General features: G+C 37.8%; 1 protein-coding gene across 2 annotated transcripts in view; it reads right to left on the bottom strand.

Annotated features, from left to right (window-relative positions):
• Positions 1-12609, bottom strand: part of LOC129267639 (cleavage and polyadenylation specificity factor subunit 6-like) — a 34252-nt gene that overhangs the window by 8880 nt on the left and 12763 nt on the right. For both annotated transcript variants that reach the window (XM_064104826.1, XM_064104825.1), the window contains 5 exons: positions 11631-12160; positions 4252-4294; positions 3747-3865; positions 3048-3176; positions 671-845 (listed from right to left, as the gene is read on the bottom strand). In XM_064104826.1, the coding sequence (XP_063960896.1) occupies positions 671-845; positions 3048-3176; positions 3747-3865; positions 4252-4294; positions 11631-12160 (996 nt within the window). The remainder of the gene's footprint in view (positions 1-670; positions 846-3047; positions 3177-3746; positions 3866-4251; positions 4295-11630; positions 12161-12609) is intronic.

Here is a 12609-nt window from a genome sequence, read left to right as displayed (position 1 = left end):
GGATGGTAGCATTACCAAAACGGCACTCTATTGGACTCCAGAAGGGAAGAGGAAGAGGGGGAGACCCAAGAACACCTGGAGAAGGACCGTAGAGAGGGAAATGAGGGACCTGACCTGCACCTGGGGGACACTACGGCGCCGGGCTTTGGACAGAGTGGAGTGGAGGACTTTTGTTGCTGCCCTACGTGCCAACCCGGCATAATGGGCAGTAAGTAAGTAAGTAAGTAATCTTACACAAAACTTTACATCACTTTTTGCTTTAACCCTGAAAGGAGTTTAAGAGGGACGATGAAGCCCCCCTCCCTCCGTTTTACTATCATACAATTCCACAAAATCAAGAAATTAACTTATGTGGGATATGAGATTCTCATTGTGACAATATGCAATAAAGCCCCCTCTTACAAAGTGATGTGACTGATCAAATCAACCTTTACTATATTGAAATCCATCAATGTAATCATTTTTCCTACAAGAAGTTTGCACTATGACCTTTGTAAACAAAAAGGAGCACACTGAATTGTCAAGGCAACAATGAAAGTATGAGTGTATATCATATCTAGAAAAACATGAAAAAACATGCATTTTAGATGTTGGTGCTTTCCATAGTTGTGGTCGATTGGATCAATCGCAGCAATTCGAAAGACGGGGCCCTTGTTTTATGAATGCTTACCTGGTCTTGGGGCGGGTCCAGGAGGGGGGCCACGTGGAGGAGGTCCACCATGGGGAGGTCCACCGTGGGGAGGTGGAGGGCCCCCGTGGGGTGGAGGAGGGCCTTGATGGGGTGGTGGGGGACCACCGGGGTGGGGCGGTGGAGGGCCCTGCATTCGAGGTGGTCCACCTGGTGGCTACAAGTAAAAGGAAAGGAAAGAGAGAGTGCATGCATGAAAATAAGACCAGGGTCCCGTAACACAAAGGTTAGCGATTAATCGTACGCTTGATTTTAACATTGTACATTGATTGTACCGGTGTGTTGGCTCAGTTGGTTGAGCGTCCGTCGCAAAACCGGGAGGTCGGGGTTCAAACCCCGGCCGCGTCAGACCAAAAGACGTTAAAAGATGGGCGTTGCTGCAACCCTGTTTGGCATTTAACGATTGAAGAGCCTCGTCGATCTGGCGCTGCACGGCGGCTGCCGGGCCCACAATCAATTGGGCAAAGCAAATTTTCAGAGTATTTCATTTTATGTCTATTTCGAACAATACAATATGGATTTCATTTTTCATATAATTGCGCATTGTAGTCGATGCAATCAATCGCAAAAAAATGTTCTACGATCATTGCTAAGCTTTGTGTTACGGTCTACAGCAGATGTTAACTGTTACAAAACGAATAACACTTCATTTTTAGAGGGGAAAGTTTTTAATGATGATAGCATTAACACAGTACTGACTATCTCGTTACCTATTCAATGGTACCGACACAATATACAGTTAAACTTGAATAAGTCAGTCTTCAGTGAGTCAAATATTCGCCTTAAGTAAAAGCAATCTTTTATGTGTTATAATGACTCTTCTTAGTCTAATTTCTCCGCGGTCAAACAGATTTATGTGGCCAAAAATATTTGACTAAGGCAAGTTACCTGTATTACTACTTAATTAAAGGACAAGTCCACCCCAGAAAAATGTTGATTTGAATAAATAGAGAAAAATCAAACAAGCATTCTGATGAAAATTTCATCAAAATCGGATGTAATATATGAAAGTTATAACATTTCAAAGTTTCGCTTATTTTTCACAAAACGGTGATATGCACAACTCAGTTACATGCAAATGAGACAGTCGATGATGTCCCTCACTCACCATTTCTTTTGATTTTTATTGTTTGAATTAAACAATATTTCATTTTTTACAGATTTGACAATAAGGACCAACTTGATTGAACCATATGGTATTAAACAATGCTAATTGCACATGTTCAGGGAGGAATTAATTGTTTCACACGACAAAAGAGAGAAAATTTCAATATTTCATATTGCATATAAGAAAGTACAAAAGAAATAGTGAGTAAGTGATGTCATCAGTCTCCTCATTTGCATTCCGACCAGGATGTGAATATCACTGTTCTGTGAAATCAAGCGAAACTGTAAAATGTCATAACACAAAATTTTACATCCGATTTTGATGAAATTTTCAGTGTTACGCTTGTTGGATTTTTATCTTTTTATTTGAATCAACTTTTTCTTGGGGTGGACTTGTCCTCTAAGTTAAAACTGACCTATCACTTGTAAAATTGGTAATGAAATATGCAGTTGAATGCAAATATATTGTTGCAACATCCCTGCCATTAGTCATTTGTAAGATTAACCCTAAACTGAATCAACCCCCCCTCAACATTTTCTGCGATCATTTCGCCGCGCGAAATTTTTTTACCGCACCACTCACAGAGTTTATACTTTCAAGTCTCGCGCATCTTTCGAGACCAAATTTGGGACGCCCGGGTACGCGGTTCTGAAATTACGCAACATTTTGTAAGTGCATGTCAGACCAAAAATTGTTCCAAAACGTGATTTTGTGTACAAAGTCAATGCAAATTGAGTTTTCTCATCTTATTCATAAAGATATGATTATTTTTGCTTTAAACAGCTGAAATCAATTGATTTTAGCATAATTATGCTTCAAAAAGGTTGTGCAATAAATCTGGTGAAAAAAACAAAGAAAAACAAAAGGTTGAAAAACAAAGAAATTCATAAAACAATAAAATACAAACCGAAGTTTTTTTCAATTGTGATTGTTAAGGATGCTACAAAGAATATTTTTACCAAAAATTAGCATTCTAGGAGCTTTATTTAGTGAATTAGAGCAAAAAGTATGATTTATGTATAAATTAGCATAATTAATTCATATAAAATAAAATCTCATTATTTTGGAAAATTTTACCATACAGCCTTGTAGATTACATCGCACTCTACCAGCGTGCAAATTTTTGCGGCGCTCGCGCGATCGGCGGTTGAGATCTCAGGGGGGGGGGGGTTGAATCAACCCCCCCCCCCCGGCCACAGAACAGCAAAAAAAGCCCGGTCTAGTTAGGGTTAAGTACATGTTCTCACTTACCCCCATAGGAGGCGGTCCTTTATCCATGTTGGGAGGTGGTGGCCCACGCATAGGGGGAGGGAGGCCTCTGGGCCCACCTGGGGGAGGTGGACCACGTGGAGGAGGTCCCTGCATGCCTGGAGGTGGCATCTGAAATGTAATAACAATAATAATAATTGACATTTATAAATGTCAAGAACACATCCCCCCTAAGGGCGCACGAGGTGCTCATGATGAACTTCATGTTATTTTATCTCACTACAATTTTACAGTTTGGCCATTAGATAAGTTTTCAGACTGGCCTTGAAATGTTCTACTGATCTATAGTCTTGTAGTTTCACTGGAAGATTGTTCCATAGATGAGGAGCAGCTCTTGCAAGTGCATAGGGTAAGACGCCTAACATTATCTAGATTGATGACAATATCATCATCATTTGCTCCCATCGTTTTCAGTAAAAGGAGCATCTTCAGAAACACCGTTATGATATTCAACATTCTCATTATCATCACTCTCATCAGCACCATTATTAGCACCATCATGTTCATCATTATAATCATCATTTTCATCACCTTCCCCCTCTTCCTCATTATTATCCTCATCATCACGTAACATTTACGCTTCATTGGAAAACTTAATATATTGTTTGTTACATGACGATGCACTGATAAACTATGTTCATATTTGGAATTGACGAAAATATGATTGGTGACAATACTTACCCCTGGGGGAGGTCCACCAGGAGGAGGGCCACGTGGAGGAGGTCCGCCTGGACGAGGAGGTCCCTGCATGGGAGGGGGTCCTTGATTGGGTGGAGGCATTCCTCTGGGCGGTGGCGGTCCTGAAATTAATTAATGACAAGAATAGTGGCTCAATGGAAATACACTTTGAGAATTTACCTGCACAGTAATTCAAATATGTTCTGACCCTGTCCGCAAATACTACAGATTGAGGAAACTTTTTCATGATGATGACTTCCATGCCAAATTCACTCAGTTACCATTCAAAATATATCTTTATACTTTAATTACGATGAGTGCAAGATGCCATAGACAAAAGTCTTTACAAAACAGGCCGAAGTTAAACAAAAGACCGCAAGACAATAATAAAATAGCCATTAAGAAAAGCATTGTAAACCATGTTATGACATCTTAACTAAGAAGCTAGACAGATGAAAGCAGGAGCGTAAATAATCTAATTTTTGAAACACACCCCTTCTTAACTAACCTTGAGGTGGTCCCTGAGGAGGTCCTTGTGGTCCGCGTGGACCCTAAAACAAAACAAAACAAAATCATTAATTAAATTCAGTGGCCCGTATTCTGAAGTCAGGTTTAAGTTAAACTCGGGTTTAAAGTTGTGGTTTAAGTATGGGAAGCCAAAAGTATCAAATTTGTTATTAAGTTGTATGTTTCTTACGTTTAATGTGCTCTTTCCTGATTCATCGATGGTGAAGCCAATAATCTTTTTATTTTTTTTTTTGTAATTCATGTTTTATTGATCCTTTTCATAAAAATATACATAACAAAACATACATGATATAATGGATCACATATAAAAGTTCAGATGACGTTGGCATATAAAATAACATGTCTAACATACAGAATAGTATATAATAAAAAAAACATATGTTTGTATACAACAACACAAAAAAAAAATCAGGCACTTGGCCTATATAAAAAAATAAATAAACATAACAAAAACAGCCTTCTGCTTTATCGCCTCTTTAAAGTATTCAGAATGATAGCCCACTTGCCATCATGTTTTTCTAATTTGCATTTCCTTTGTGCTATGGTATGTTCAACAGTTTCAAATGATAAAAGAAAGTTACAAAAATGGGAGAGAGTAGGTTTTGTTTCGTCACATCGACATCTAAAAATATATTGTTTACCTGACAGGAGCAGAAAGTTCAATATAAATATATATCTGGGAATTTGGGGCTTACAGATACCAAAAAGAACATATCTTTCTGAGAGGAAATCAGGAAGATCTAGTGAAGCAAAAAGTGTACCAACATTATTCCAAAATTGGTTAACAACATGGCAAGAATAAAAAAGATGCACTAGAGTTTCTGGTGATACTTTACAAAATGTACAAAGTGTATCAGTTACCTTGTTAATACGGAATAACCAAACCTTAGTAGGAATCAGATTATTAATAATCTTGAAATGTAAAGCTCGAAGTCTTGTATCTATAGTAGTACGTAGAGGTAGTTTTAAGAGTTCTCTTACTTCTTCTTGTTGAAACCCATAAGTGTCTTTTAAACGTGTAAATATATTCGAAATTGATGGGTTATTTTCATTCATAAAAAATGTGTAAAAAATATACTTTGGTACACCCGTTACTTCTCTAGTGATGCCATCAATAGTTAAAGTTGGAATCAATGAAATGTTGTCGACAATGGGATGAAAGTTTTGAGATAGAAAAAATACTTTCCATTTTGATGGCATAAACTTGTAACAATCAAGAAGCAAAAAGTATTCAACAAATGTTAAGCCTTTATTTTTGGCATCTTTCCATCTTAATGGTCTGCCATACTCATCCAACATATGTGACACTTTAACAAAACCTTTGTTTTTTATCTCTGGCTTATAAAAAGATTTTCCATTTTGTAATATGCATCTATTATTCCATAGCATTTGGTTACATATTTTTATGTTTTTTTGAAATACTGTGCTCCAACTAACCATGACATCTTTATACCATTCAGGAATTGTCAGGTTTAAAATATTAAGATCATAATTACAATGGAATATAAAGTCACCACCTACATTTTGAAGCAGTGTTAGCAGGATAATCTTCCATCCCTTTGAATTGGATGTAAAAACTCTTTGTATCCACTTGACTTTTTGCACTTGTAGAAGAGATTTTAAGCATATCATTTTGAGCCCCCCATCTTCATACTGCTTAACAAGTATCTCCCTTTTGATCCTGTCAGGGCCGTTCCAAATGAACCCAAAAACTAACTTATTAACTTCTTTTATATAATAATCTGGGATTTTTGACAAACTTGCAAGGTAAAGTAATTGCGAAAAGGCAAAGGTTTTGACAATTTGTATTTTGCCTATTAAAGATAAATGACGAGATTTCCATAAATTCAACTGTACTCTAATTTTATCAAGTGTTCTTTGCAATTGTAAAGAAAAAACATTGGGTGAATAAGCTATATCTACCCCAAGAATTGTCAAAGACTTCTCAAACTGGATATTCTCTAGTGAATGTTGATTATCTTTACAGGCTCCTATCCACATTGCCTTTGTTTTGAAAATATTGATAGAGAGTGATGATTCCTTTCGGAAATTCTGAAGTGTATTCAAAAGGTGTCTAAATGAAATATTGTCTGAAAGGAAAACCGTTATGTCGTCCGCATACAGCGACAATTTCAATTCTAAATTGTCCGATATTTTTAAACCATGTATTGTCTTGTTTTCACGAATATTTATGGCAAATGTCTCTATAGCTAAAACAAATAAATAAGGACTCAATGGGTCTCCCTGCCTAACACCTCTTTCAACGGGAAAATAACCCGATGACAGACCCCGATTCATTACCGCGCTTTCTAAATTGGTATATAAAACTTTAATAAAGTTACAAAATCCTTCTCCAAAATTGAATGATCGGAGGACGTTTAACAAAAAAGAATGGTCTAGTGAATCGAATGCCTTTTGGAAATCCAAACTTAATAATATTCCGGGAATATTTTTCAAGTCGGAAAAGAAAAGAGCATCTTTAACTGTCCTGACAGCTTCTCCAATAAATCTGTCCTTTATAAATGCTACCTGATCTGGGTGAATCAAATCAGGCAGAACTTTCTTTAATCTTTCTGCAAGAGCTTTAGAACCAATTTTCAAATCAACATTCACTAGAGTGATGGGTCGGTAATTTTCGATTAACATTTTGTCTTTCCCTTTCTTTGATATGAGTGTAATTAAACCTTGTCTTTGTGAACTAGAAAGTTGACCTTGTTGAAAACTGTAGTTAAGATTATCTACCAAAAGCTGTCCAATTTTACCCCAGAACTTGCGATAGAACTCAACCGTTAGACCGTCGTTTCCCGGTGACTTGTTTTTTGACATAAGTAATAGGGATGATGTACATTCCTCTAACGTTAACGGCAAGTCACATTTACTCTTGGAGTCCGAGGGTAATTTTGGAATATTTTCTTGTCCTAAGAATAAGGAGTTTTGCCTCGAGTCGACATTAGGCTTTTTATATAATTGTGTATAGAATGATTTTATTTCTGAATTAATATTTTTCATATCTGTAAGTATACAATCGCCTTGCTTAAGTTTAAAAATTGACGATTTATTTTTGTGGCCTTTTTCTAAGTTAAGAAAAAATTTAGTATTTTTCTCCCCAAATTCCATCCAATTTGCTTTAGACCTTAATATGATGCCTTGTGTTATATAATCTAAATAAGACTCATATTCTCTTTCAATCTTTTTATATTCCTCAGCATGCCTTTCACCCTCGGAATCCAACAGAAATTGCAACCTTTTTAGCCTGTTTTCCAGTTCTCTTCGCCTTTCTTTCCTTTTCCGTGCCTTTTCAATACTGTATTTACGTGAAAATAGGCGAATATTATACTTGAGAAATTCCCAACCTATTCTCATATCATCAAATTGTGAAATATCTTTAATCCACAGATCTAAATTTTTCGTCATTTCAGAACAAAACACTTCATCCTCGCATAGGGTGTTATTAAATTTCCAATTCATAGCATTACATCTTGTTTCTTCTTGTACTTTAAATTCTAAAATAATAGCCAAATGATCAGAACCCACTCCGGGTATCATATCTACCTTGCTAATATAATCCTGCAGGGTCTCGGAGACAAACCAAATATCTAATCTACTTTGGATTAAAGGCCGCAATTGTTTCCAAGTATATTTACGCGTAATGGGGTTACGTACACGCCATATATCAATGACATCTAAATCACTCTGTAATTTTTTAAGTTGACTGATTACTGCCTGCGAGGTTGTTGGATGACCACCTTGTCTGTCAACATTCATGTTTAAAATCACATTAAAATCGCCCCCAATTAATAGAGGAGTAGTCGCAATATCATCAAAAGAATTTAAGGTACATAATAAATGGTCAAAAAATATTTTTTGTTCACGTTTCTTATCAGCTGTTGGTGCATAAACGTTACAAATTATAAATTCATTGCCGTCTATAATAATTCTTAAAACCAAATATCTACCATTACCTGAAACATGTTTAGAAATGATTTTATAATCTAGTTTTGAATTGATAAGTATCATGACCCCACTACTATGAGGAGATCCGTGACAAAAGAGTACATCACTGCCCCATTCCGAAGACCAACTACTTTCTACGTCTTCTGAACTATATGTTTCTTGTAGGAGAGCAATGTCGATTTCTTTTTCTCGTAACCAACCAAATACCTTTTGCCTCCGAAACCCTGATCTTAGACCTCTCACATTCAAAGACAAAAACTTCATGCTCGTTTCTTTAAAACCCATAGCAAGGTATCATATCTGTAACTTTGATATACATGTACCAATCCACAAACACATAACCGTGCATCCTACATGTACATGTACTTATGACAGGTGTCAGATGTATTGCTTTGGCTTGCACCTGTAACATATAGAAGCCTAAATATAACTTTCCACTGTTGCAAACACCATTCCTAAGTACCGTTACTATAAAGGCTAATGTAAATTTCAAAATTGTACATTGAGCAACTGCCCTAACAGTAGTTGTTTTCCAACACTTGGAATTTGTTTTGCTTTCAGCTGACGCAAGAGAACTATAAAAAGAACATCTTTGGCAAAGGCAAACTATGTACATAGAAACAATATACAAAGAAAATTTAAATGTGTAACACTTGTACACGAACAAATACATTAATAAATGTGAAAAAATTAAGACACGTCTGACTGATCGAATGCTAGACATGAGGAACATGTCGAAGACATGAAACCTTAAAGGAGCTAACAAACCCACCCTTTAACATGTTTACAAAATTCACGAATATTACTGGAGGGAGAAACCACAATGGTCAATGTGGCAGAAAAAAAAATAAAAAATTCTATTCAATGCAGTATATAGGGCAAATAAATATCAGTATCAAAACAACTGATCAAAAGTTGTGTGTTCATTTCCAATGTCAATAGCACTTTGCGTTCAATAAAATAAATGAACTTGAATTTTGTTCTCTGTAATTGTAAATGAAATGAAGATCGAGAATGCAAGACCGCTATTCTTTATGTATTTCCCATTTCTGGGTTCCTTTTTCTCTGTAGAAGAGGACCACTTTCGCTCTAACAACCGTTATTTTAGTAGACAGCTTCTTTTCTTTTCTCAACTTGTATGCAACTTTGGCCAACTCACTGCGTGTTGCCTTCAGTGCTGGAGGCAAGTCTGTTCTCACTGTAAGCCTAGATGTTTCTTGTGTAACAGGTGGGTATCTCCATTCGACTCCTGTGGTGTTTCCAGTCGAAGCATCTGTGGCGACTCTCTTCTTGTAAGCTCGCTCTTCGAACGCAGCTAAGACTCGATTACGTTGTGACATATAGACAAACTTGGCTATGATAGGATGGGGGACACCTTCTTGTGAGTGGCGTTGGGGTAGCCTATGCACATTGATAAGGCAAACGGCCTCCGCTTCCTCTTTGCTCAAACCAAGTAGAGTAAAAACATGGCGAATCACGACATAGACATTTTCTCCTTGCTCCATTTTGACCCCGTAGAATAAGAGATTATTCTTCCTCTGGTATATCTCTGATTCGATGAGCTTTGTACGAAGTTGATCAACCTCCTTCCTTAGGTCGCTTTCAATCTGAGGAAGCTTCTCTTTCTCGATAATGTCGACCTTCGATGCATTAAAATCAACTGCTGCTTCTAAGTCATCCACTTTCGTCTTGATCTGATCCAAATTGTGTTGTAAACCATCTAATTTTGCACAGACTCTAACTTCAGATTCCCGTATAGAGCGCATAACATCTGCGAGCGTGAATGCACTCTCCGGTTCACCCGTGCCCTCCGGCGTTGGTGTACTGGTTTGTGCCGTTGACGTTGACGGTGTAGATTGTTTGGTGCGTTGGCCCTCGGACGACATGGTTGCACTCCTTAAGAAATAAGACTTTTCCATTAGAAGTGGTACTGAATGCTGAAAAAATGTGTTCAGTTATTCACTAATAGCAAAATAATTCAATGTTTGAGCTCACCAAAACAAAAGAGTCCCTCCAAAAAAGTAAAAAAAAGCAGCGGGGTCGAGAGCTCCCAAAATTACACGTCCTCCATGTTTAAAGCCGTGACGTCATCCTCCAAAATAATCTTTTTATACTTCCTAGACAATTATGAATGAATTCAGAGCCAAATGAGCTGAAGTATGATATCTCTACTGTTAGTGATTTATGTAACAATGGGCTCGCCATACTTAAACCACAACTTTAAACCTGAGTTTAAGTTAAACCCGACTTCAGAATATGGGCCAGTATGATCTCTCTTGTGAAGAAGGGATTTGACAAGTAGTGGTGAGAACCTCTCCTTCCATTATTTCCTCTATGATCCATGCTGAATATCTTGGAAATTCATTTTTTTCTTCAAAATATTGTTCCAAATCATTTATCTTCCTCTAACAACATTAGGTCTCTAGTGCTGATCGGTAAGAAAATTCTCTGTTGATGTATCGCTAAAAATATCCTACCGATAACTATCGACAAAAGAACATAATCAATACGCATTGATTAAATATCAGCGATGTCACAGTACTCGCGTTGATCAAAATTTGTATCTGCCACTGTACCAAGAACGCTTTAAAATCCAATTTCATTGAATGTAAACGATTACATAACATCTTTTAACAAATATATTTAGCATAAATACATCCTCACCTTTCACGTTTTTAGCATTATTTTAGGGTTAGATGAAGTTTTATCGATAAATTTGGGGCTTTTTGGACATTGTTCTGAGCGGACATTGTTCTGAGCAGACACAGACTTTCGTCTATTTGCCATTTTGATATCGTGCTGTACATCTTCGAACGTAGAGGGCAGCAACACACGGCTGTGTGCTGCCTTCTATGTTAGTTGGTACTTGTTTTTGGTCGAAACGATCGAGTGCAGTCACGATGTTTGGATTGTCATGATTATAGCGAAGAAAGATCGTTCTTTTGTGGCTAGTAAGTATTCGTATTTTGTTGAGATTTTGGAGTAATTTCTGTTGCTGTTCTGTGCATTTTGAGGAAAAATACGTTTTCAGTGATTTTCTGTTTGAAAAGCCACTTTCAAAAGGCCGTTTCCATGAATTCCGTCCGTTTTTACCAATCGCGGAAAATCACTGTCATGTCCCTACATAGTAGTGGGTATTATCGACAATGAGAGAAAGGTTATCGATATCGCTAAGTGGCAAAACATGAGATTATAGACAAGACTAGTGATAAAAGAGGCTATTGATAACAGAACTAGTCTCTTGTATCACAAGAAAGATAACTTTTCTAGGATATTTTAAATCATGCAGTCACACTGGGACTGTGCTTTAGTTATCACAAAAAATACCACCCACTGGTCTTTTAGGGTTATAAGTAATTTCAAGGGGGCGGGGGTGCCCTTGGGGCTTTTTCTCCTTCATCTTACCTGATTCATGGGAGGAGGACCTTGCATTGGAGGTGGGCCTTGCATTGGGGGTGGTCCTTGGTTCATTGGGGGTGGTCCTTGGTTCATTGGGGGAGGTCCTTGATTCATTGGAGGCGGTCCCTGATTCATTGGAGGGGGGCCTTGATTCATTGGAGGGCCTTGATTCATTGGAGGGCCTTGATTCATTGGAGGGCCTTGATTCATTGGAGGGGGGCCTTGATTCATTGGAGGGCCTTGATTCATTGGAGGGCCTTGATTCATTGGAGGGCCTTGATTCATTGGAGGCGGTCCTTGATTCATTGGAGGAGGCGGTCCTTGATTCATAGGGGGTGGTCCTTGATTCATATGAGGTGGTCCTTGAGGCGGTCCCTGGTTCTGGAACCTCGGAGGCGGGCCTTGGTTGTTGTTTGGACCTCCGTAATTATTCCCACCACGCCTATCTCTATCCTGGTAACGATCATCACGGTTGCGGTATTCACGATTATCGCGATTGTCACGGTTGTCTCTGCCATCCCCTTGTCCTCCTTGGGCTACAGAAAGAACAATAAGAAAAGAAAATATTGCCGGTTGACAAAATCTTCCTGACTTAACAATACAAAATGACAAAATCAAAATTCTTTACTCAATGTTGCCAGTGTCTTGGCATTTCTTTAGCATTGTGCGACCAATGTCTATTGATGGGGTGTGATAGATCACTTGGTGTACATTGGTCAGTGGCCAAGTTTGAAACCAAGTTGGTGCATAATTTCCATTTGGTATGGCATTTATTTAGTGTTACATTCTACGTGTCTTCTCCAATGTTTCATAGTATATTGCACCAATTTATTGTGCGTCCCTGCCAGTTCGGGATCCGTTTCACAATGAAACACTTCGATATCAGCCAAAGAAATGGCCCGTTTCATAATGGCAAATTTGTTTGTGGCCAATCAAATGGCCTGTCTTATAATGCAAAATTGGTATCAGCCAATCATTTGGGCTG

This window comes from Lytechinus pictus, chromosome 9, assembly GCF_037042905.1.
Source record: "Lytechinus pictus isolate F3 Inbred chromosome 9, Lp3.0, whole genome shotgun sequence".
Taxonomy (NCBI): domain Eukaryota; kingdom Metazoa; phylum Echinodermata; class Echinoidea; order Temnopleuroida; family Toxopneustidae; genus Lytechinus; species Lytechinus pictus.
Note: the sequence above shows the minus strand (reverse complement) of the source record. Positions and strands in the feature narration are given on the sequence as shown.